General features: G+C 42.1%; 1 protein-coding gene across 1 annotated transcript in view; it reads right to left on the reverse strand.

The window, feature by feature from the left end:
- Positions 1-27,077, reverse strand: part of LOC137326846 (sorting nexin-9-like) — a 59,215-nt gene that overhangs the window by 19,348 nt on the left and 12,790 nt on the right. The window contains exons 5-12 of the mRNA XM_067992226.1: positions 24,480-24,519; positions 21,994-22,081; positions 19,547-19,628; positions 16,924-17,049; positions 11,877-11,994; positions 4,476-4,606; positions 3,582-3,682; positions 3,013-3,113 (exon numbers count right to left, since the gene is read on the reverse strand). Coding sequence (XP_067848327.1) covers positions 3,013-3,113; positions 3,582-3,682; positions 4,476-4,606; positions 11,877-11,994; positions 16,924-17,049; positions 19,547-19,628; positions 21,994-22,081; positions 24,480-24,519 — 787 coding nt within the window. The remainder of the gene's footprint in view (positions 1-3,012; positions 3,114-3,581; positions 3,683-4,475; positions 4,607-11,876; positions 11,995-16,923; positions 17,050-19,546; positions 19,629-21,993; positions 22,082-24,479; positions 24,520-27,077) is intronic.

Consider the following 27,077-nt stretch of genomic DNA (forward strand, 5'->3'; position numbering starts at 1 on the left):
GAGGTCCCGCAAACAGCAGTGTGATAATGACCTGATAATCTGTTTTAGTGATGCTGGTTGAGGGATAAATATTGGCCAGGTCACCGGGCAGAACACCCCTGCTCTTTTTCGAATAGTGCCACGGGATCTTCTACGGCACCTCCGATAGTGCAACACTCCCTCAGTAGTGCACTTGGCCTGTCAGCCTGGAGTATGTGCTCAAGTTTCTGGAGCACATAATCCAATTACTAATATAAGAAACCAATTTTTCATCATGTTCATCTGTCTGATTCTTATTTATTGTGGTTTTAATAAGAGTCTTGGAAAAACATCCAGGCTTGAGCTGATAAGTGGCAAGTAACATTCGCGCTACACAAGTGCCAGCCAATGACCATCTCCAACAATAGAGAGTCCAATCACCTCCCCTTGACATTCAATGACATTATCATTGCCCAATCCCCCACCATCAACATCCTGGGGATCACCATTGACCAGAAACTTAACTGGACCAGCCATATAAATACTGTGGCTACAAGAGCAGGTCAGAGGCTGGGTATGCTGTGGAAAGCAACTCACCTGACTCCCCAAAGCCTTTCCACCATCTACAAGGCATAAGTCAGGAGTGTGATGGAATACTCTCCACTTACCTGGATGAGTGCAGCTCCAACAACACTCAAGAAGCTCGACACCATCCAGGACAAAGCTGCCCGCTTGATTGGCACCCCATCCACCACCCTAAACATTCACTCCCTCCACCACCGGCGCACTGTGGCTGTAGTGTGTATCATCTATAAGATGCACTGCAGCAACTCACCAATGCTTCTGCAACAGCACCTCCCAAACCTGCGATCTCTACCACTTAGAAGGATAAGGGCAGCAGGCACATGGGAACACCACCACCTGCACGTTCCCCTTCAAGTCACACACCATCCCGACTTGGAAATATATCGCCGTTCCTTCGTCGTCACTGGATCAAAATCCTGGAACTACCTACCTTACAGCACTGTGGGAGAACCTTCACCACACAGACTGCAGCGGTTCAAGAAGGCGGCTCACCATCACCTTCTCAAGGGATGGGCAATAAATGCTGGCCTTGCCAGCGACGCCCACATCCCATGAATAAATTTTAAAAATTTATATAGTGCCTATCATGGCCTCAGGACATCCCAAAGAGTGTTACAGCCAATTAAGTTCTTTTGAAGTGTAGTCACTGCTGAAATGTAGGAAATTAAATTGATTATGTTTGAATCTCTCCAATCAGTCTCCCAGCCATGCCATAGCACTGAACCCGCCCAAGTTAAAGTCACAAATGACATTCTCTGTGACCGTGACGTACTATCCCTTCTCAACATCCCTGCAGCCTTTGACATGGTTGACCACACCATCATCCTCTAACACCTCTCCTCAGTTGCCTAACTCAATGGCACATCCCTTGCTTGGTTCCACTCTTACTTATCCAATCATAGCCACAGCATCTCCAGCAATGGCTTCTCTTCCTACACCTCCACTGTAACATCCAGAGTCCCCAAAGGATATATCCTTAGTCCCCCTCCTCATCCTCATCGCACCTTGGCGACATCATTCAAAAACATGGGGTCAGCTTCCACATGTATACTGATGACACCCTGCTCCACTTATCCAGCACCAAGTCCTGGTCATCAATCATCCCTGTCCTCGCTGACCTACATTGGTTAAAAAAATCCTGGAACTTCTACCTAACAGCAATGTGGGAGTACCTTCAACACAAGGACTGCAACGATTCAAGAAGGCGGCCCACTACCACCTTGTCAAGGGCAACAAGATTGGGCAATAAATGCTGGCCTGGCCAGTGATGCCCATATCCCGAAAATGAATTTTTTAAAAAAGCCATGCCTTCAGCCGTCTAGGCCCTAGGCTCTGGAATTCCCACCCTAAACCTTTGTGTCTCTCCGCCTCGATGACCCTCCTTAAAACTCTGCTTTCTGACTAAGCTTTTGGTCACTCCTTCTAATATCTCCTTCTTTGACTTGGATTTTTGTCTGATCACACCTCCATGAAGCAATTTGGAACATTTTTCTACATTAAAAGTGCTAAATAAATGCAAGTGGTTGTTGTATTTATTGCTAAATATTTTCAGACTGCAGATTTATGAGGAAAGCAAATAATTTGTCTTAAAAGTTATTTTATCAGAGGGAGTTGAGCAGGGAACATGTGATCTTAAATTGGGAGAGAAGACAAATATATGCATGAGAGAAAAATTACAGTCAGAGATTGACAGAGGAGCAGTTCATTTAAAAAAAATGCTATTTAGATAGCCAGAGGAAGAGAGAGAAGCTGGTAGGTAATGAAAAAAAAAGGACCAGGAGATCTAGAGGGGGGAAGGTATTCAAATATTTTTAAAAGAACTTTAAAAATTATCTAAAAGAAGTTAATAAGAAATTAAAGTAATGTGACATCCTTAATATTGAAAGCTATTACAGTGCCATCTACAGGTGTAACTGATATTACAAGTTCTATGAATGGTTTACCCACAGGGGTAAGATTCACATGAAAGTTTTCAATGAAACACGTGCTCCACGCACTATATTAAATACATAATAAATTCTCAATTGACACAGCTTATTTTCTATCCCATTGTTTATCACAGTGGATGAGACAGACTTGTACTGATTTAGGAGATGTGTAAGGTGTGGGGATACGTATTAATTTCATAGTAACGTGATTTGATCTAAATCTACCTTGAGTTCACTAATTAGATGTTAGCAAGAAAACATATAGCAGATTAGTTTTAACCACCAATATCCTTGTCCTAGACTTTTGAAATTTAAAACCATTAGTCTTAGTCATTTTTACTGATTGACATTGAGGACACTGGTAACACCATTGTCATTACTGTTAGATTTCAGTTCCAGATCCATAAGTGCTCTCAGTACCACTACTAGGAGATACTTGTACCAGAACTGTACTGGTGCTGGTACTGAAGATACCATTTTTAGACCACAGTTGGTCCAGATCAGAAGGGGATTACTTTTAGCAAGCATTAATTATACATACTTCCAGTGCACCGTGCCATGTGCTCCTCTGCCACTGTTACAAGGTTTCTAACACTTTCTCCCATACATTTGGCAAAGGCCAAATATTTTTCTGTTTCTTCTCTGTCAATAGAAAGAAAAAAAAAACATAAAGAGCTGACCAACCACGTTTAACATTTTAACAGATATAAAATTATAATTGGGTTTAAATTCAATCTTTAAACCTTAATTAAAACTTTCACTTTCTTTGCTCTTATCTTTTTGTGCTATTAATGACCTCCATTCAGCACCAACCCAGGACAGCATGACAGAGGTTGTATCAGCAGCTTGTAGTATATGCAACTTAATGAGTCATGGATCCAAACTTTATATGTGGCCCATGAGGCTCCTTGGCATGCATCTAAGCAGTCCACAAAGACAAATTTTGGATACCCCATTCTAAACCAAATCAGATGTATACATTCTTTAAAAAAATCTCTACTTGCTTTAATCCTTATTATTCAGCTTTCAGCAAAATGGTAATTTTAGAACTGATTGCTGTTGTAATTAATTGTTGACCAAATAGTTTGTACCTGTATGGAAAGAACTTACCCATCCAGCAGCCTGAACTCTGATGATGGCATAATTTCAGAGAATATCATTCCTCCAACAGCTTCATCTTTCTCTGCAGTTCTTTTACCAGTTTTCCATTCCTGGAAGGGATTAAAGCTACAACTTTATTCATTCAAAATCAGAAAAATGCTCAGTAATAAGCAAAAACCTGACCACAAGGCATTGCTGGGCATGATGCAAAACAGTGTGCTGCTGCAATCTTTTCAATGGTGCTTTTGGTTTCTTAAATTTATAACTTTTTGTTGAATTGTTGTGCTGATGAAGGTGGTGGAATACTTTTCCATTTTTGGCACCTAATGCCATAATCAAGTACTCGCCAGTCAGATAAAACTCAGGGCAGATGCAGAGTAATTCCTGTGATCGAACACACACACACACACACTTAAATTCAGGCATTGAAAGTGGAAACAAAATGGACTACTTAAGCGTGACTCTCCATTCCAATTTCTCTCCCTTTTGCTGGGAGACGCTGCAGTCATCACTTCACATGCCCCCAGCTAAAATCAGTTCATATTGGGAACTGAGCAGAGTGGGATTCAAACCTGCATGAGTCCCAGCTCTACGGCACTGAGCATTAATGTACCATTGTTAACAACAGTGCTGGTTAAGTCCCATTTTTAAAATCATATTTTGTAACCTTCTAAAAACTGAGCATTCTTTCACTTATGGCATTTATATGTATGCTGGTCTATTTTAATTTGGGCTGCCAATAGTTATCCAAGTTCAAACTATCACAGGAGTTTAAGAGGGATAAATGGGAAAAATGTGAATCCTGTGGAACGAGTGAGGATGAAGATGATTCATCAAGGCAGGGGATACTTCTTCAGGATGGGTTTTTTTTTTCTCTAAATTTTGGTTTAAGTACTCACTCACTTTTTCGTCTTGTCTTCTGATAAAATGTTGAAAGATTTCACTCTGGGAGATAACAGGGTGACGAGATATGCGGCCTAGCCAGGCCTGCAAGCCATACATTCGACCCTGCACAAATTCATCATTAAACCGCCCTACAGATTGAAAGTAATAAAAAGAAAAGCTTTCAAAAGATTAACATGCAGTAAGTGTTCAGTAAGCCAATGGATAGGTAATAAATTATTCATAGAACCATACAGCACAGAAGGAGGCCATTCAGCCCATCATGCCTTTGCCAGCACTTTGAAAGAGCTATCCAACTAGTTCCACTCCCCTGCTCTTTCCCCATAGCCCTGCATATTTCTCCCCTTCAAGTATTTATTCAATTCCATTTTGAAAGTTATTACTGAATTTGCTTCCACCATCCTTACAGGCAGTGCATTCCAGATAATCATAACTCGGTATAAAAAATTTCTCCTCATCTCCCCTCTGGTTCTTTTGCCAATTACCTTAAATTGGTGTCCTCCGGTTACTGACCCTCCTTCCCTCGGAAATAGTTTCACCCGATCTAATCTATCAAAACCCCTCAAATTTGAACATTATTAAATCTCCCATTAACCTGCTCTGCACTAAGGAGAACAATCCCAGCTTCTCCACATAGCTGAAGTGCCTTATCCCTGGTACCATTCTAGTAAACCTCTTCCACATCCTCTCCAAGACCTTGACATCCTTCCTAAAGTGTGGTGCCTAGAATTGGACACAATACTCCAGCTGAGGCCTCACCAGTGATTTATAAAGGTTTAGCATAACTCCTTTGCTTTTGTAATCGTTGTCTCTATTTATAATGCCAAGGATCCCATATGCTTTTTTTAAAAAAACAGCCTTATCAACTTGTCCTGCCACCTTCAAAGACTTGTGGGTACATGAACCCCCAGGTCTCTCTGTTCCTGCACCCCCTTTAAATTGTACCATTTGGTTTATATTGCCTCTCCTCATTCTTCCTTCCAAAATGCATCACTTCACACTTCCCTGTATTAATTTTCATCTGCCGTGTGTCTGCGCATTTCACCAGTCTGTTTATTTCCTCCTAAAGTCTGTCACTATCCTCATCACTGTTTACAACATTATGTAATTTATTCATGTATTCAAGGAATGTTTGGGGAGAATTTTTACAAATTCAGGAATGCCACAATTCACGATTGAGCAGAAAACTTCAGCTGTATTAATGCTACATTGTATTTTCTAACACTGGTTTAACACAGTGGCAATGGATTATCACCACAAAAATACCGTTAATTCAATCATTTTGGGTGAGTTTCATTAGAATTCATTAAATTGTCATTTTATGACCTTGAAGCCAATTATTCTACAGGGTGGTGATTAAGTGGAAAAGCAGTTGGGCTCTGCCCTTCAAAAAGAAGCTGAATAAATATCTAGCTGGGAATGGTTGTGGGGATTATTGGGGTAGATAATCACAGATGATAAATTCTATGCAGAAAACAAGGGTTCCTAAGTTGCTGAGAATGTGAATGATGGAGTCTTGTCAGAGCAGGGAGCAGGCAAGGAGCTGATGGAGGATCAATGAATATTCTAGAGTTGTGTTTGATCTTCTTTGGGGTTAGAGTATAATTATGTAGAACTTATCTTCAGGAAATTAAATGGGTGAGGGAAAAAAATCCATTCTAGGGCAGATTGTAGGTGGCCTATGAAAGCCTGATTTAGGTAGTTTGCTGCTTTCTATTTGAATGAGCCAATACTGGACAACAGGGACAACTAAAATAGGTAGGGCTTTGAGAACACAAGCAGAGTGAAACCTTGTTTTTGGAGAAAATGTTTGGATTACTAAAACCTTGTTTTTGGAGAAAATTTTTAATATCTCCCAACATTTTCACCTTTTGGCCAATAGTACAAAACATCTTATGTTTATCACAGCTCTAGTTTAATAAAAATTATTAAACTAGAGCTGTGATAAATACAAAATTATTAAACTAGAGGAGTGTAGAAGAGCATGCCAGGAGCAGCACCAGACGTGCCTAAAAATGAGGTGCCAACCTGGTGAAGCTACAAGACAGGACTACATGCATGCCAAACAGCGGAAGCAACATGCTATAGACAGAGCTAAGCAATTCCACAACAAACGGATCAGATCAAAGCTCTGCAGTCCTGCCACATCCAGTCGTGAATGGTGGTGGACAATGAAACAACTAACGGGAGGAGGAGGCTCTGTAGACATCCCCATCCGCAATGATGGCGGAGTCCAGCACGTGAGTGCAAAAGACAAGGCTGAAGCGTTTACAACCATCTTCAGTCAGAAGTGCTGAGTAGATGATCCATCTCGGCCTCCTCCCGATATCCCCACCATCACAGAAGCTGGTCTTCAGTCAATTCGATTCACTCCACATGATATCAAGAAATGGCTGAGTGCACTGAATACAACAAAGGCTATGGGCCCTGACAACATCCCGGCTGTAGTGCTGAAGACTTGTGCTCCAGAACTAGCCGCGCCTCTAGCCAAACTGTTCCAGTATAGCTAAAACACTGACATCTACCCGACAATGTGGAAAATTGCCCAGGTATGTCCTGTCCACAAAAAGCAGGACAAATCCAATCCAGCCAATCACCACCCCATCAGTCTACTCTCAATCATCAGCAAAGTGATGGAAGGTGTCGTCGACAGTGCTATCAAGCGGCAACTACTCACCAATAACCTGCTCACCGATGCTCAGTTTGGGTTCCGCCAGGACCACTCGGCTCCAGACCTCATTACAGCCTTGGTCCAAACATGGACAAAAGAGCTGAATTCCAGAGGTGAGGTGAGGTGAGAGTAACTGCCCTTGACATCAAGGTAGCATTTGACTGAGTGTGGCACCAAGGAGCCCTAGTAAAATTGAAGTCAATGGGACTCAGGGGGAAAACTCTCCATTGGCTGGAGTCATACCAAGCACAAAGGAAGACGGTAGTGGTTGTTGGAGGCCAATCATCTCAACCCCAGGACATTGCTGCAGGAGTTCCTCAGGACAGTGTCCTAGGCCCAACCATCTTCAGCTGCTTCATCAATGACCTTCCCTCCATCATAAGGTCAGAAATGGGGATGTTCGCTGATGACTGCACAGTGTTCCGTTCCATTCGCAACCCGTCAGATAATGCAGCAAGACCTGGACAACATCCAGGCTTGGGATGATAAGTGGCAAGTAACATTCGTGCCAGGCAATGACCATCACCGACAAGAAAGAATCTTACCACCTCCCCTTGACATTCAACAGCATTACCATTGCCGAATCCCCCACCATCAACATCCTGGGGGTCACCATTGACCAGAAACTTAACTGGACCAGCCACATTTTTTTTTTTTTTATTCGTTCACGGGATGTGGGCGTCGCTGGCAAGGCCAGCATTTATTGCCCATCCCTAATTGCCCTCGAGAAGGTGGTGGTGAGCCGCCTTCTTGAACCGCTGCAGTCCATGTGGTGACGGTTCTCCCACAGTGCTGTTAGGAAGGGAGTTCCAGGATTTTGACCCAGCGACGATGAAGGAACGGCGATATATTTCCAAGTCGGGATGGTGTGTGACTTGGAGGGGAACGTGCAGGTGGTGTTGTTCCCATGTGCCTGCTGCTCTTGTCCTTCTAGGTGGTAGAGGTCGCGGGTTTGGGAGGTGCTGTCGAAGAAGCCTTGGCGAGTTGCTGCAGTGCATCCTGTGGATGGTACACACTGCAGCCACAGTGCGCCGGTGGTGAAGGGAGTGAATGTTTAGGGTGATGGATGGGGTGCCAATCAAGCGGGCTGCTTTATCTTGGATGGTGTCGAGCTTCTTGAGTGTTGTTGGAGCTGCACTCATCCAGGCAAGTGGAGAGTATTCCATCACACTCCTGACTTGTGCCTTGTAGATGGTGGAAAGGCTTTGGGGAGTCAGGAGGCGAGTCACTCGCCGTAGAACACCCAGCCTCTGACCTGCTCTCGTAGCCACAGTATTTATATGGCTGGTCCAGTTCAGTTTCTGGTCAATGGTGACCCCCAGGATGTTGATGGTGGGGGATTCGGTGATGGTAATGCCGTTGAATGTCAAGGGGAGGTGGTTAGACTTTCTCTTGTTGGGGATGGTCATTGCCTGGCACTTGTCTGGCGCGAATGTTACTTGCCACTTATGAGCCCAAGCCTGGATGTTGTCCAGGTCTTGCTGCATGCGGGCTCGGACTGCTTCATTATTTGAGGGGTTGCGAATGGAACGGAACACTGTGCAGTCATCAGCGAACATCCCCATTTCTGACCTTATGATGGAGGGAAGGTCATTGATGAAGCAGCTGAAGATGGTTGGGCCGAGGACACTGCCCTGAGGAACTCCTGCAGCAATGCCCTGGGGCTGAGATGATTGGCCTCCAACAACCACTACCATCTTCCTTTGTGCTAGGTATGACTCCAGCCACTGGAGAGTTTTCCCCCTGATTCCCATGGACTTCAATTTTACTAGGGCTCCTTGGTGCCACACTCGGTCAAATGCTGCCTTGATGTCTATACTATGGCTACAAGAGCAGGTCAGAGGCTGGGTATTCTGCGGCGAGTGACTCACCTCCTGACTCCCCAAAGCCTTTCCACCATCTACAAGGCACAAGTCAGGAGTGTGATGGAATACTCTCCACTTGCCTGGATGAGTGCAGCTCCAACAACACTCAAGAAGCTCAACACCATCCAGGACAAAGCAGCCCACTTGATCCACCACCCTAAACATTCACTCCCTTCACCACCGGCGCACAGTGGCTTCAGTGTGTACCATCCACAGGATGCACTGCAGCAACTTGCCAAGGCTTCTTCGACAGCACCTTCCAAACCCATGACCTCTACCACCTAGAAGGACAAGGGCAGCAGGCACATGGGAACAACACCACTTGCACGTTCCCCTCCAAGTCACACACCATCCCGACTTGGAAATATATCGCCGTTCCTTCATCGTCGCTGGGTCAAAATCCTGGAACCCCCTACCTAACAGCACTGTGGGAGAACCTTCACCATATGGACTGCAGCGGTTCAAAGCGGCGGCTCACCACCACCTTCTCAAGGGCAATTAGGGATGGGCAATAAATGCTGGCTTTGTCAGCGATGCCCACATCCCATGAATGAATAAAAAAAGTGTGGCTCTGTGACAGATGGAAGATCTGACGCCCTTAATGTCATAAGAACCCATAGGACCATAAAAATTTAACAGCACAGGAGAAGGCCATTCAGCCATTTGTGCCTTTGCTGGCACTTCATTAGAGCAATCCAAAACTATTCCCACCCCCCATGCTCCACCCATAGCCCTTTCAATTCCGTTGTTTTAAATGTTTACCCAATTTTCCCTTAAAAGCCTCACCTATTCCCTATGGCAAAGCATTCCATGCTGCAATAACCCTCTGCGTGACAATTCTCCTAACCTCTCTCCTCACTTTGTGGCAATTTTAAATTGGTGACCTCTCATCACTTACACACACAATACTTTCTATATTCCTTATGATTTTATTTGGTATTAGCAGCCTTATTTTCATCCTGTGCCTCTTTTTAAGTTTCAGTTTAGTTTTAGTCTCTATCTATGGAACTCTATTCTTTGATGCACCCCCTGTTTGCCTTGTATTTATTTTGTACTCTATCCATCTCATATTGAAGATCTCTCATGCTGATTCATCAACCTGTTTGCAAACTTCTCTGCCAAGTTAATTATGATGTGGAGATGCCGGTGATGGACTGGGGTTGACAATTGTAAACAATTTTACAACACCAAGTTATAGTCCAACAAATTTATTTTAAATTCCACCAGCTTTCGGAGCTTTGTGGAATTTAAAATAAAGTTAATTAGGGCCAGATCCCTCCTTATTCCACTGAACTTGGTCTTCATCCAGTCCAGGAAGCTCATCTTTGACTGTTATCCTTTTCTATTTTGACATTCCCCAGCATGATTGGTATGGAAAGCATGTAGGAATGAGGTCAAATAAAGTAACATATGTGGATATGTGTCAAATTTGCCACAAAAACCTCTGTAGTAATGCCCACAGCCACTGCCATTAACAACTGTAACCAGGTCACAGCAAGGTGGCACAGATTTAAACAGGAATGTCCACCTATTTCTCTTAAAGAAAAAATAAGGAGGAAAGAATGAGAAAGAGAGTGAAATGGAACACATAGATATAGAGATGCCAATGAGAGAAAATATGAGAGCTGGGGAAGAGAGAGAGAGATAGACAGAGGGTGGAAAACAAATAGTCAGAGAGGGAGATAAGCAAACAGACAGTTATTGGCAGAGAAACTTTTTTTTATTTTGCCGATGATCAATGCCATTGGCGACCAACTAGTTAAATTGTAAAATTTAAAATCTGTACCGTACCATAAATTTGGTAACAGGATTTAGTGTACCAGTTGATTTACTGTGGTGTTGCTCATGGACACAAATATTTTTTTTAAGTTTATTTACTGTTCTATATATGTTTAAATATTTCATACTATTCTATTGGTTTCTTGCCTGTACTGTATATCATTATTTATTTTCTGTTTATGGCCCTAATATATTTTTGACAGGAGTTTTCTTTTGTAGCCAAAGAAAAATCAGTAAAAGCTGCTCTTTGATACTATTTTATTATTGCAATGAAGCTCCTTGCATTGGTCACACCAGCCACCAATGACAGATGAGATGTTTTGGTCATACTGGGGGTGAAATTGGTCTCAGGCGGTGGCATAAAAACAGGCAATAGTGAATCGGCCACCCATTTCACACCCCGTCCAACCCGTTTCGCACCCCGCCCGACCCGTTTCGCACCCCGCCCGACCCGTTTCGCACCCCGCCCGATTTTCCTTTGCATTGATTTCAATGGAAAAGAAAACCAGGCGGGATGCAGAACAGGCGGCTAATAAGCTATCGGCTGTTTTGCGCTGCCGCCCGAGACCAATTTCCCGCCCATTGTTCTCGTGGTTCAATTACAGCAATCAAAATTGTCTATTGTTCAACGCAACATTCAAGACATTCAATTTGTTTTAAAATCACACTGTTGGACTTTCCATGGGAAGTTGGGTGGTATGCTGTTTCCTAAGACATGTCATGCATAATGTATTATTCTGTTGTGAAGGTGGATCTGTGTCCCTTTAAGATCATAAATTTTAATCGCTGTTAAGTAAACACTACCTCCACCCAATTAGAGTTCATCAGCTGAGGTCAATCAAACTGGAATATGTTTGTTAACTTCAGTCTCTAGGTATGTCTGTTAATGTATGTAATGTACATTAATACTAAATATGAATAGATGTAGCAACGGACAAATTGCCATAATTGCCGAGTGATAATGTTTTCTCCCGGTTAATTTGCTATTTCTGCAATATTTTACAGTTTTATCAGCGGATGTTGAGTCTGATAGTCAACGCTAAAGCATAAAAAATCCACTCATTGCACATTTTAGTTATTACTTACATGGAATGTCTTTTTCTGGAAGTAGAGGGATTGGGATTACTGACCCAAACTTCTCTATTAGGCGACAGTATAGCCAGTCAAAATGTTTATATCGATGGTAAACCGATACATATGTGTCCTACAAAATGTTGATAAAATAACTTTAAAAACATTGAGATCAAAACATTATGAAAAAATGTGAAATAATTGTGAATATCAAATCTAGGCATTTTGATTATTGCAAACTAGTTAACGACAGCTCAATACGCTTTCCAAAAGTACAGCAAGACCTCTTCCTGGTCACCAAATTCAAAAGTCATCTGTGCTAAAGCAGAATTTTTGTGGCAGTACATTAAAGGGATTGCCTCCACCAGCTGTGGAAGGACAACTGCCACCCTAGCACTTGAACTTATGACCTTCTGGAGGTAAGTTTATGTTATAGACTGCAAATTCCAAGTGGTTATCAAATATCAGTTGATCTAGGAAAAATATGAAGAGGATGAAACTTTTAAAACTACCCGTCCAGGAATCAAAGATATCTGATTGCAGTTATAAACTAAGTCGCATGGAGGTCTAAAAGGTCATCTAGACAATGATTCTAGCTTCTTATATTTTTGTTATTCTATATCTTTATACCTTTCCCTTCTTCTGTCTTCCTGGGCCACATACCATATCTTCACTGATATCAGGAAATGATTTGCTTCCAAACCTCTGCAAACCTCATTATGCAAATAGGAGATAGACGGAGCCCTTAGTTTCTTCGCCATGCCACCCGTGGGCACAACTGCAATGAAGGATTCTCGGGCGCAAACATGTCTACTACCAGTTTGTAGTGACATGTTGACAATCTAACAGACTGTACCACTCATTTCAACTGCTATAGTACTTTGGGGAGATTATTATAACCTAGTCATTGGTATATGAAAATATAACTATGAATTTATAAGCATTCTCCACTGTAGAAATGACTGAGGATAGCATGCCAGAAATCCCAAGAAAACTAATACTGATTCGGGGACAGGAACTCAATAAAATTAACATAAGTAAAGCAACAGTAATGAAGAAAATAATAGCGCTAAAGAGTGACAAATCCCCAGGACCAGATGGTTTCCATGCCAGGGTTTTAAAGGAAGTAGGTGAGCAGATTGCAGATGCCCTAACTATAATCTTTCAAAGTTCTCTAGATTCAGGAACTGTCCCTCTAGATTGGAAAATTACACATGTCACTCCGCTTTTTAAGAAAGGAGAGAGAGGGAAACCAAGGAATTATAGACCAGTTAGCCTAACATCTGTTGTGGGGAAAATGCTGGAGTCTATAATTAAGGATAGGGTGACTGAACACCTCGAGAATTTTCAGTTAATCAGAGAGAGCCAGCATGGATTTGTGAAAGGTAGGTCGTGCCTGACAAACCTGATTGAATTTTTTGAAGAGGTGACTAAAGTAGTGGACAGGGGAATGTCAATGGATGTTATTTATATGGACTTCCAGAAGGCATTTGATAAGGTCCCACATAAGAGACTGTTAGCTAAGATAGAAGCCCATGGAATCAAGAGAAAAGTACGGACTTGGTTAGGAAATTGGCTGAGTGAAAGGCGACAGAGAGTGGGGATAATGGGTAGGTACTCACATTGGCAGGATGTGACTAGTGGAGTCCTGCAGGGATCTGTCTTGGGGCCTCAATTATTCACAATATTTATTAACGACTTAGATGAAGGCATAGAAAGTCTCATATCTAAGTTTGCCGATGACACAAAGATTGGTAAGGAATCTTACAACACCAGGTTATAGTCCAACTGTTTTATTTGAAAATCACAAGCTTTCGGAGGCTTTCTCCTTCGTCAGGTGAGTGTGGGATTCCATGGAAGGATACCGCATTTATAGTCAGAGAACAATACCTGGTGATTACAGATAATCTTTCCAACTGCCCGTTGTCAAGGCAATCAAAGTGTTCAGACAGAGAGACGTCACCTACAGGACCACCGAATACACAAACGGCCAGAACAAAAGACAGAGAGAGAGAAACATCCAAAAGCAAGAGAAAGACAGAGAATGACCCGTTATATTAAAAACAGATAACTTTATTTCGCTGGTGGGGATACGTGTAGCGTGACATGAACCCAAGATCCCGGTTGAGGTCGTCCTCATGGGTGCGGAACTTGGCTATCAATTTCTGCTCGACGATTTTGCATTGTCGTGTGTCTCGAAGGCCGCCTTGGAGAACGCTTACCCGAAGATTGGTGGCTGAATGTCCTTGACTGCTGAAGTGTTCCCCGACTGGGAGGGAACCCTCCTGTCTGGCGATTGTTGCGCGGTGTCCGTTCATCCGTTGTCGCAGTGTCTGCATGATCTTGCCAATGTACCATGCTCCGGGCCGGCATCCTTTCCTGCAACGTATGAGGTAGACAACGTTGGCCGAGTCACAGGAGTATGAACCATGTACCTGGTGGGTGGTGTCCTCTCGTGTGATGGTGGTATCTGTGTCGATGATCTGGCATGTCTTGCAGAGGTTGCCGTGGCAGGGTTGTGTGGTGTTGTGGACGCTGTTCTCCTGAAAGCTGAGTAATTTGCTGCGAACGATGGTCTGTTTGAGGTTGGGTGGCTGTTTGAAGGTGAGTAGTGGAGGTGTGGGGATGGCCTTAGCGAGGTGTTCGTCGTCATCGATGACATGTTGAAGGCTGCAGAGAACATGGCGTAGTTTCTCCGCTCCGGGGAAGTACTGGACGACGAAGGGTACTCTGTTGGTTGCGTCCCGTGTTAGTCTTCTGAGAAGGTTGATGCGATTTTTCGCTGTGGCCCGTCTGAACTGTCGATCGACGAGTCGAGCGTCATATCCCGTTCTTACGAGGGCGTCTTTCAGCGTCTGTAGGTGTCCATCGCGTTCCTCCTCGTCTGAGCTCAGACGGGCCACAGCGAAAAATCGCATAGACCTCCTCAGGGACGCAACCAACAGAGTCTGGCGATCGTCCAGTACTTCCCCGGAGCGGAGAAACTACGCCATGTTCTCTGCAGCCTTCAACATGTCATCGATGACGACGAACACCTCGCTAAGGCCATCCCCACACCTCCACTACTCGCCTTCAAACAGCCACCCAACCTCAAACAGACCATCGTTCGCAGCAAATTACCCAGCTTTCAGGAGAACAGCGTCCACGATACCACACAATCCTGCCACGGCAACCTCTGCAAGACATGCCAGATCATCGACACAAATACCACCATCACACGAGAGGACACCACCCACCAGGTGCATGGTTCATACTCCTGTGACTCGGCCAACGTTGTCTACCTCATACGTTGCAGGAAAGGATGCCCTGGAGCATGGTACATTGGCGAGACCATGCAGACACTGCGACAACGGATGAACGGACACCATGCAACAATCGCCAGACAGGAGGGTTCCCTCCCAGTCGGGGAACACATCAGCAGTCAAGGACATTCAGCCACCAATCTTTGGGTAAGCGTTCTCCAAGGCGGCCTTCGAGACACACGACAACGCAAAATTGTCGAGCAGAAATTGATAGCCAAGTTCCGCATCCATGAGGACGGCCTCAACCGGGATCTTGGGTTCATGTCACGCTACACGTAACCCCACCAGCGAAATAAAGTTATCTGTTTTTAATACAACGGGTCATTCTCTGTCTTTCTCTTCCTTTCGGATGTTTCTCTCTCTCTGTCTTTTGTTCTGGCCGTTTGTATATTCGGTGGTCCTGTAGGTGACATCTCTCTGTCTGAACACTTTGATTGCCTTGACAACGGGCAGTTGGGAAGATTATCTGTAATCACCAGGTATTGTTCTCTGACTATAAATGCGGTAACCTTCCATGGAATCCCACACTCACCTGACGAAGGAGAAAGCCTCCGAAAGCTTGTGATTTTCAAATAAAACAGTTGGACTATAACCTGGTGTTGTAAGATTCCTTACATTTGTCAACCCCAGTCCATCACCGGCATCTCCACATCATGACAAAGATTGGTGGCATTGTAAGCAGTGGAGATGAAAACATAAAATTACAAAGGGATATTGATAGATTAGGTGAATGGGCAAAACTGTGGCAAATGGAATTCAATGTAGACAAATGTGAGTTCATCCACTTTGGATCAAAAAAGGATAGAACAAGGTACTTTCTAAATGATAAAAAGTTAAAAAAGGTGGATGTCCAAAGGGACCTAGGGGTTCAGGTACATAGATCATTGAAGTTCATGAACAGGTGCAGAAAATAATCAAGAAGGCTAATGGAATGCTGGCCTTTATATCAAGAGGACTAGAGTACAAGGGGGCAGAAGCTATGCTGCAGCTATACAAAACCCTGGTTAGACCACACCTGGAGTACTGTGAGCAGTTCTGGGTACCGCACCTTTGGAAGGACAAATTGGCCTCGGAGGGAGTGCAGCGTAGGTTTACTAGAATGATACCCGGACTTCAAGGGTTAAGTTACGAGGAGAGATTACACAAATTAGGGTTGTATTCTCTAGAGTTTGGAAGGTTAAGGGATGATCTGATTGAAGTTTATAAGATATTAAGGGGAACAGATAGGGTGGATAGAGAGAATCTATTTCCGCTGGTTGGGGATTCTAGGAGTAGGGGGCACAGTCTAAAAATTAGAGCCAGACCTTTCAGGAGCGAGATTAGAAAACATTTCTACACGCAAAGAGTGGTAGAAGTTTGGAACTCTCTTCCACAAACGGCAATTGATACTAGCTCAACTGCTAAATTTAAATGTGAGATAGATAGCTTTTTGGCAACCAAAGGTATTAAGGGATATGGGCCAAAGGCAGGTATATGGAGTTAGATCACAGATCAGCCATGATCTTATCAAATGGCGGAGCAGGCATGAGGGGCTGAATGGCCGACTCCTGTTCCTCTGTTCCTAATAATGGATGAACACTAAAGGCGTTCGTATGATATTCCGCTGTCCGTTATTTTGATGCTGGTGTTAACATTTAAAATAAAGCTGCTAAATATTCATCCACTATTGTCACCAACAAACATTTCCAGCCTTATGATTTTACCAGTTCACAACAAGCTCGATCACTCACCCAAGCCCATGGGATGTCACTGATACTTACATTAGGTGTAATTTGGTAAGAAATGTATTTCTTCATCCCTGAATATTTAGTTTCCATTTGAGGATTGGTTACAGTGCATTCCAGTGGTACTACTGGATACACCCAAGATGCACCATTTTCATTGAACTAAGACAAAAATAAAAAAGTGTTTATTTTATAACTGAGATGAATTAAATTATCACACAGTCAGCATATATGAGCAAAGGCCATTACAACTATTACAAATTACCAGTATGTATATTATTACAAAGCAACAATTTATTGTATAATGAATAATGAGAATTAATTAAAAAGAAACATTAGGATAATGCTAGCAATTTAAAGGAATGCTTCAGCAAAATGTTATGGGACTGGAGTTACCTTAATTTTAGACCTGCCTGATTTTACAAATCGGTGTTTGTTCAAATACATGGACTTTTGTAAATTAAAAATTATAACAGATCTCCTAATCTGTAGTCAGCCGATTGATCAAAGCAGCTATGTGCTCTCTAATGCGAACTCTATGGTGATTTCTTGGCATAAAGCCATCTGAAGTGCCCTCCTTATCCCTGCATCAGCCAGTGGTGATATTTGGAGAATGAAATTGGTCTTCGGCAAAAGAAAATCAATAAACCTATCACTATCACACCTGTCCTGCTTTTGCCAAAGATCAATTTCACCCCTATGGAGACTTTAAAATCTTTTTATACAATTTCAAACATGATTGCAGCAATACTAAAATGACCCCAGGGCACTTATTAAAAAAAAAAGTAGGTAGTTCTTCCAGTGTCCTGGCCAACATTCATCACTCAACCAATACCACCAAAACAAATTAATTGGTGATTCAACTAATTGCTGTTTGTGGTCCTTGCTGCCATATCTGCCTACAAAATAAGTGACTATACTGCAAAAGCAATTAATTGGCCATTAAACAATTTGGGTCATCCCCGAGGATGTAAAAGGTGTGTGTGTATACGGTCCGTCCTCATTTGCATAATTATTCACAACTTCAGCTGCAAACTCAGGTGGGTCGAGGGATGACATCACTGGTAGGAGAGTAAAACTGTTTGCAAGTCAAATTTAAAAGGATGATGACATTTAAAGGGGAGGGTCACAAGGAGGGAGACAAAAATTCAGAAAGTTTCTGGAGATCATCAAAAGGCATCTCAACGCATCAGCAAGGCTGAAGGAGCACGGGATTAAGAAGTGGCAGGACAGGATGAAGGTTAAGGGACCTGTAGGTGCAAGCAGCAGACAAATGAAGGTGCAGCCCATCATTAGGCCTCCTCTTTGATGGCTGCTGAAGTCAAAGTGGTGCTGCCTGAGCTGCTTGCAAGGAGGGTTTCCTCTGTGCCACTCTACAGCACCATCCCATTGGTCAGCACTGCAGCGCGCCTTCACGAAGGTGCAGCCAAGTTTCAGGCCGCAGCTGACCATTACCATCTGTCCATGGGTGCAAGATACCGCGACACTTCCCCACCCCCTTTTCCATATTATGATGAAGCTCACTCGTGCCCTGGTAAAGATTTTAAAGGTAGAGAGAAAAGTGGAGAAGTGGACAGGTTTAGGGAGGGAGCTCCAAAGGGTGGGGTGAAGCAGCTGAAAGTTCTCCTATCAATCTTAGGGTAAAAGGGGGAGATGCACTGAAGACTGCAGTCAGGGGGCACAGGAAGGGATGTTAGGCTGAAGGATGTTGCAGAGGTATGGTGGGGGTGAGACCATGGAGAGATATGAAGATGAAGACAAGTATTTTGAATTCAATACATTTGAGGACAGGGAGCCAGTGCAGATCGGCGAGGATGGAGGTGCTGGGTGAGCAGGATTTAGTGTGGGATAGAATAGAGGTGTGTATGTTTTGAACAAGCTGGCGTTTATATAAGTTGGAGTGTGGAGAATGGGAGGCTAGTAAAGAGAATTGGGAGAAATTACGTCTAGTGGTGACAGAAGGACGTCTTCAACAGCGGAGGTGGAAGAAAGCAATCTTGTTTTCACATCGGATGTTAGATTTGAAGCCCAGTCCTAAGTCAAACAAGATGCCGAGGTTTTGCACAGCCTGATTCGGCCTGAGGCAGTGACGAACAATGGAATTAGTGCTAAGAGAGTGCAGTTTGTGGCAGGGGCTGAAAATTATGGGGCGGGGGGCTTTCAACTTTTTTCCAAAATGGGCGCAAAATGAGACCCAAACCATTTTCAGGCATGGGCCTCATTTGAATATTACTGGCGAGCTGTGGGTGCACAGTTTTTTGGCTATATCTAACCAACACTTCCACAAGCTGAGTGGTGATGACTACTACCTAAAGCCAGAAGTGACTGAACATAGTAGAAGTAACAGGGTAAGAAAGAAAAAAAGTGTAACACATTTTCACTGATGGGAACTCGTTGGATGCTACTTGTGGCTACAGCCCAGGACATCCTCTTTCTTTGTAAATCAGCTGAAGCTGATATATTGAGGAACAAAGAAGCTGTACTTCTCCATTGAACTCATCTTAGTACTCGCTATCCCCAAACAGTTTGATAATCTGGCGTTATTTCTCAAACATTACTGTCTGCACAAACTGAAAATGTAATCCAAATTGTGTACTTTGCAGCACATTAGAATTTAGTATCTAATTAAAAAATACAAATATGATTAAATTCTACTTACTGCTAGTTGAATTTTTGTGGTTGTCTTTACAGTTTTTCCTGCTATGAAGGGCTCTGCTTCTGTTTTCGTAAAATGATATAACCTACAAATACCAGAAGAAGTGCTTAATTTTTCAGTAAGAACAAAACTGAAACCTGCCCCACAGCTATCTCTGATTCACAGAGGGTACCATTTTAATATGTACATAAAATGAGGACAATTATATAATAATTATTTCTAACTTCTTTTTTAATCATGGGTCAGCCACAGTGCAGAGTGTAATTAAGGTGACAGGTAAATTAGCAACAATTTGCATTGTTGAGTGCCCTATGACTGAGGATGTCTTAGAAAAGACTGACTACAAGTAGGAACCTAGGAGTCATGGTAAAATGTAGACTACTTTAGCAGGTTTGCAACAGAAGGCACTTTCAGCATATTGGCTGATTAAAGTTTTCTCAGTTACTGCAGAACAACAACAACTTGCATTTATATAGCACCTTTAACGTAGTAAAAACGTCCCAAGGCACTTCACAGGAGTGTTATCAGACAAAATATGACACTGAGCCATATAAAAAGAGATATTAGGTCAAGTGACCAAAAGCTTGGTCAAAGAGGTAGGTATTAAGGAGTGACTTAAAGGAGGATAGAGAGGTTTGGGGAGGGAATTCCTGAGCTTAGGGCCTAGGCAGCTGAAGACACGGCTGCCAATGGTAGAGCGATTAAAATCGGGGATGCACAAGGGGCAAGAATTAGAGGAGTGCAGAGATCACGGTGGGTTGTAGGGCTGGAGGAGGTTACAAAGATAGGGAGGGGCGAGGCCATGGAGGGATTTGAACACTATGTTTATTTCCTTTCACTCACATAAGTGATCATAGTGCTTCCTCTTCATAGGATCACACTTGCTTTCTCTCAATGGAGATTTAGGATAAATTTGCTTTTACACTGGTTTAGTGGCATGCCAGTGCCGGTGGCTTCTGGCACATGGTCTCATATAGCTAGAGGCAACTCCAAAATAAACTTGTCAGTTTTATTAAGGCTAACTGCAGGGAAGACTCTTTTAAAAAACAGATCTTCATGGCTACTAGCCTTAGTGAATTGAGCAAATTTATTGCGGAGTTGTGTCAGTTGCATGAGATCCACACACAAGTCAACAGCACTAGCGTGCCACAAAACCCAAAGTACAAACCCCGTAAGAGGAGCCGTGTTGGACCCTAGCAATTGGCAGCCAGGCAGTCTGTGAAATGCGCAGTAGCATTGACTGTAACAGCTTGCTTGCATACAACAGAAATTACATGTAAATACCTTGCTTGCAAACAGCCAAAGATTTAACTATAGGTTGGGATGGAAACATACAAAATTTGCCATCAACTGCGACTGTTATACAATCAAGTTGTATACAAGTGGGTTTGGCTGAATTTATCCCCAAAATGATGGGATCAAATAATTTGTGAGAAAGTCACAAAATTAGTTATGTAGCCCTTGACATTTGTGGCATAACCACTCTATTTCTAAACTTAGGAAATAACAGATAAACTGTATTTAAAAGATTTGCTCAAGCAGATACAGTGATATACACAACATGGTAGGGTTGTGTACGGTTTTCGTCATAGCAAACTGGTTGTTCTATGAAAGTAGACTGAATTTATATTCAATGAATTCCTTTCCTGCTTGGCTAATGCCACTACTGCTGGCTGCTTTCAAGCCTGGTGGAATCTCCCACTACACATTTTAACAGTGATAAGTTGTGTTTGTAAGTTTTGGATTTTAAAGACCCTTAACACAACTGATGATGAGGAATTTATCATAACATACGATGGCGAGTCTGAACCACAGTGACATCAAAACATGTGTTGCCAAGGCTGAGATAACGGACAAGAAAAAGTGAAGAATTAGAAAGATTGTGGATATGGAGAATCAAAACCTTCTGGAGATAACATTCAAATAAATGCAACAATCAGTGAGTAACAAACTTCAGCTTGCATTTTGTAATAAACACAAGATACTGTCAGTATTCCACTGACAATAAATAATGCATATTCTTGTAACACTATCGCTTCCCATCCTGTGGTATTTAAAGATTACATTGTCCTCTTCCTTGGCAAGTGATATAGAGTAACAGTAACTGAAAAGATCATTATCTCCCAAAGTAAATCAAATGGAAATTCATTAGTACTATCTCGCTGAGTACTTTAAGTCTATCACTCAATCTTAAGATACATACAATAATATAGACCGCTTAAACTTGTCCTGTTCAGAATTTCATGGAAGTCTCATTCTATTGTGTGTTATTCTGTTTTTCTTAAGTTAAAGATGATATAATTTTGTGCAAAAAGGATTTGTTCTTTTGGTCATTTTTATTTTTTCTTCCTTGCAAGCCGATCACTAAAATTGATCCAGTTGAGACAGTAAGCCTATTTGAGCAGCTGATTTGGCCATGATTGTTATGAGCTGCTGGAAGGGTCTTTTACCTGGATGTCCTTTTAGGAATTTGTTCGTTATTGCCTTTTGTGTCCTCTGGTTCAGGGGTTATCATCTCATAATCTTGGTCAACCGATTCTGTATGGGAATGGCAAATATTTTCAGGCACATATTGATACATTCAAATGTTTGTGCCTTTGGCTTTATATGGTTCCTTTCCAAGATCTTCTCTTCTGAAGGCAAAGATGACTCATGCTATTATATGTTGCAAATGAAACTGTGATGACTAAATTTAGGTGCTGTGTAATCTGCAGTTTGAAAATTAGAGTACTTTGGATATACCAAAGTAGTGTAAGGTACATTTAATTTTATATATAAAAGGTATATATAATTTTCAAACTGCAGATTACACAGCACTTAAATTTAATCACAGTTTCAGTTACAGTTTTTGGTATATTTATGTACCAAACTCATGACCATTATTTAGGTCTCTTTCGGTCTATAATATGATGAGTTATTCAATTACACATGATTTAATTATGCATAGTTAAAAAGAAAAAGTAATTCAGGACATTACTGCAAAATGGTTCCTGGGCAGGAACATACATAAGGAAACTCAGCTGTGTAAAGATTAATGAATTAGACTTGGACATGTAACAGGGCATCACCTAACTAAACAGATAATCCTGAAGTCAGTCCCAAAACTTATTGGCTGGAATGGTAAGAATGGTAACCAGATTCTCAGGGGAAAAAAAGTGTACACCAAACATGACAGTGTGAAACTCTATAGGATAATGGTTTGTTATGTTTCCCTTTATGTTTTGCAAGGACTTAGGATTCCCATTAACTATAAGAATTCCAGGAGGGGGGTCAGTGTCGTTGAAATAGCCTGCTAGCACACACTGCCTAGGCTCACACATGAAGAATGGCCACTTGGGTGAGGGACCAGAGGGCAACCAGCTCCTCTGGAACTAAAGTCCAGCAAGAAATCAATTTCTTCAGAATAGAAAGAGGAGACAAGAAGAAACTGATGAAGAAATAAAAGTGTTAAGTACTTAAGAAAATATATTGATTAGGATTTAGTACAAAAATGACAGCTCAAATTTTGCAAGAGAACCATCAAAAGTTTGATTGCAATCTTCGAAAGGAACTGTATATTGACAACATTCAGCTCTATCGCTTTTCCATCAGGCCCAGGACTGTTGCCTCTCCCTCTGCTCCTTATCCAATATTAAGACCTAGATGAGCCAAAATTCCCAACGCTAAACATCAGCAAATTCAAAGCCCAGCAGTGTGGGACCTCGGTGTCCTGCTAGACCCTGAGCTCAGCTTATTCTCCCACATCTGATCTATCACCAAGACAGTTTTCTTTCAGCTCTGAAACATTGCTCACCTTTGTTTCTACCTTTCCATCTCTGCTGCTGAAACCATAATCCATGCCCTTAGCATCTGGAGTTCTCCAGTGCTCTCCTTTCTGGCTTTCCTGTTTCTACACTCCATAAACTGAAAGGCATTCATAGCATTGCAGCCTGCATTTCTCACCGACACTAAGAATGTCACCCCATCACCTCCAACCTTGTCAAGTTCCATTAACTAGAGAATTGACTTTTAAGATTCTCACCCTCACCTTCAGATCCATCCCTGCTCCTCCATCCATATATTCCTGCATGCACTCTCCACTCCTGTGACACTGACCCACTTCTCGTTTCCTGTTACCCCCATCCACCATTAGCGGCCATTCTTATCCTTTGGAATTTTGACCTTCAGCATTTCCGTGTTATCATTTCCCTCACTATCTTCAAAAGCATCGTAAAGTCACTTTTCTATGACTGTGCTTTCACACTCCCTTCACTTTCTCCCTCCTGCTCAGTGTTTACAGGGCAGTAGACAACCAGTTAAGTGCTCTGAGATGTGATATTGTACATGGAGTGCCGTAACAATGTGAGTTGTTAAAAGTTACCCAAAATTACTCTCATGCAACTCCTAAAGGCTCAGAACAAGGTTGTCTCCTTAACTTTGTAAGGAATCTTACAACACCAGGTTATAGTCCAACAGTTTTATTTGAAAATCACAAGCTTTCGGAGGCTTTCTCCTTCGTCAGGTGAGTGTCGGATTCCTTGAAAATTACCGCATATATAGTCATAGAACAATGCCTGGTGATTACAGATAATCTTTACAACTGCCCGTTATCAAGGCAATCAAATGAATTGAATTCACTATTCAATTAATTTGATTGCCTTGATAACGGGCAGTTGTAAAGATTATCTGTAATCACCAGGCATTGTTCTATGACTATATATGCGGTAATTTTCAAAGAATCCGACACTCACCTGACGAAGGAGAAAGCCTCCGAAAGCTTGTGATTTTCAAATAAAACTGTTGGACTATAACCTGGTGTTGTAAGATTCCTTACATTTGTACACCCCAGTCCATCACCGGCATCTCCACATCATCCTTAACTTTGTGGCTGCGAGCATAGATGAGAAAATAAAAAATACATTAAAAGAAACTTAATATAAGAATGCGGGATACATACCAGAAGTGTCTGAATAACTGTTGGATTTCTTTGATCTGAGCTGTTGAAAGAGGAATGATTATGTGAAAAAAACATTCTGTAGTAAATCACTGACTTAGTGAAGGTCAAAAAATTCCTTGATGATTTACAGTACTCAGAATTACCATGCTTACATTTACATTAGAAACATTGAGAGTTCTGGAATAAAATGGCAATAATAAAGCACCCTCACTCATGATGGACAGGAGTTCATTTAACAGCCAGTTTTTATTTGCAATATGAAAATATTCTCACAACAGTGAACATTTTATACAAGGCACAAGACCATCTCAGGGTTATGGCTAATGAGTCAATGGTATGAAATCAGTTTTCTTGTTTCCAGTTGTTAAGGATTCCAGTAATTGGAAATCTATATTTAAATGGATAGTCCTTGGAGGGGGAGTGGTGGGACCTCCTCATACAGTGGGATAAAATCCAATATTGCGCATCCTGCATGTGTTCAGGGTTCATGGGCACTGTAAATTCAAAATATGATCTGTATGTAACTTAAAGGCCATGAATAAGTTTGAGAAATAAAAACAAGAAGAAACATTGTTTGATAATGTGGACAAAAAGTGGAAAGAAACAAAATAACTCAGGCCTATATATAAAACTTTCAGGGTGTTATGCTGACATTTCAGTCTATTCCCTGATAAGATTATGTTTGTAACACCACTGCAGTATTTACCACTGCATGGTTTACAGTTTCATTTTCAGAGCAAATCATTCCCGTTAACGGAGCTGGATTGGTTCAAAATGAATCCAAGGCTGCAATGGTTCATTTGCTTTACTTAGAATCAATAGATATTAAAATCTGTTCACAACATCTTACCACAGATCACTTTAAAGTGAACCAACAGAAACAGCAGGTGTCCTCGTGGGGGTGTTTGCTAGTGCTGTTGGGGAAGGTTTAAACTAGAACGGCAGGGGGATGGGAACCTGAGCAGGGAGACAGAGGAGGGGGAAACACGGATAGAAATAAAAGACAGAAAGGGAAGAAGCAATAGTAGAAGGCAAAGAAAACAAGGGCGATAAACAAATAGGGCGATAGTGCAAAATAAAACTAAGATGCCTAACAATCTTAAAAAGACAAGTCTAAAAGCATTCTGTCTTAATGCACGGAGCATTCACAATAAGCTAGATGAATTAACAGCGCAGATAGATATTAACGGTTATGATATAGTTGTGATTACGGAGACATGGCTGCAGGGTGACCAAGGGTGGGAACTGAACATCCAGAGGTATTCAATATTTAGAAAGGACAGGCAAAAAGGGAAAGGAGGTGGGGTAGCGTTGTTAGTAAAGGAGGAAATCAATGCAATAGTGAGGAAAGGTATTGGCTCAGAAAATCACGATGTGGAATCTGTATGGGTGGAGCTAAGAAACACCAAGGGGCAGAAAACGTTGGTGGGGGTTGTCTATAGGCCCCCAAACAGTAGTGGAGATGTAGGGGAGGGCATTAAACAGGAAATTAGAGATGCATGCAAGAAGGGTACAACTATAATCATGGGTGACTTTAATATACATATTGATTGGTCAAACCAAATTAGCAATAATACTGTGGGGGGGTGGGGGGGGAGAAATTCTTGGAGTGTGCGTGCGTGATGGCATTCTAGACCAATACGTTGAGGAACCAACTAGAGAACAGGAGATCCTAGACTGAGTATTGAGCAATGAGAAAGGATTAATTTACAATCTTGTTGTGCAGGGTCCCTTAGGGAAGAGCGACCATAACATGATAGAATTCCTCATTAAGATGGAGACTGAAGTAGTTGAATCCGAAACAAGGGTCCTGAATCTAAATAAAGGGAATTATGAAAGTATGAGGTGCGAGTTGGCTATGATAGATTGGGGAACTTTACTAAAAGGGATGACGGTGGATCGGCAATGGCTAATATTTAAAGAACATGTGCAGGAATTACAACAATTATTCATTCCTGTCTGGTGCAAAAATAAAACAGGAAAGTTGGCTCAACCGTGGCTTACAAAAGAAATTAGGGATAGTATTAGATCCAAAGAGGAGGCATATAAAATTGCCAGAAAAAGTGGCAAGCCTGAGGATTGGGAGCAGTTCAGAATTCAGCAAAGGAGGACAAAGAGATTGATTAAGAGGGGAAAAATAGAGTATGAGATTAAACTAGCAGGGAACATAAAAACTGACTGTAAAAGCTTCTATAAATATGTCAAGAGAAAAAGATTAGTGAAGACAAATGTAGATCCCTTATAGTCAGAAATGGGGGAAATTATAATGGGGAACAAAGAAATGGCAGAACAATTAAACACATACTTTGGTTCTGTCTTCACAAAGGAGGACACAAATAACCTGCCAGAAATGTTAGGGAACCAAGGGTCTAGTGAGAGGGAGGAACTGAAGGAAACCAGTATTAGTAGAAAAAAAAGTGCTAGGAAAATTAATGGGGCTAAAGGCTGACAAATCCCCAGGGCCTGATAATCTACATCCCAGAGTACTAAAGGAAGCGGCCCTGGAAATAGTGGATGCATTGGTGATCATCTTCCAAAATTCTATAGACCCTGGAACAGTTCCTACAGACTGGAGGGTGGCAAATGTAACCCCACTAT

Source organism: Heptranchias perlo, chromosome 11 (assembly GCF_035084215.1).
Source record: "Heptranchias perlo isolate sHepPer1 chromosome 11, sHepPer1.hap1, whole genome shotgun sequence".
Taxonomy (NCBI): Eukaryota; Metazoa; Chordata; class Chondrichthyes; order Hexanchiformes; family Hexanchidae; genus Heptranchias; species Heptranchias perlo.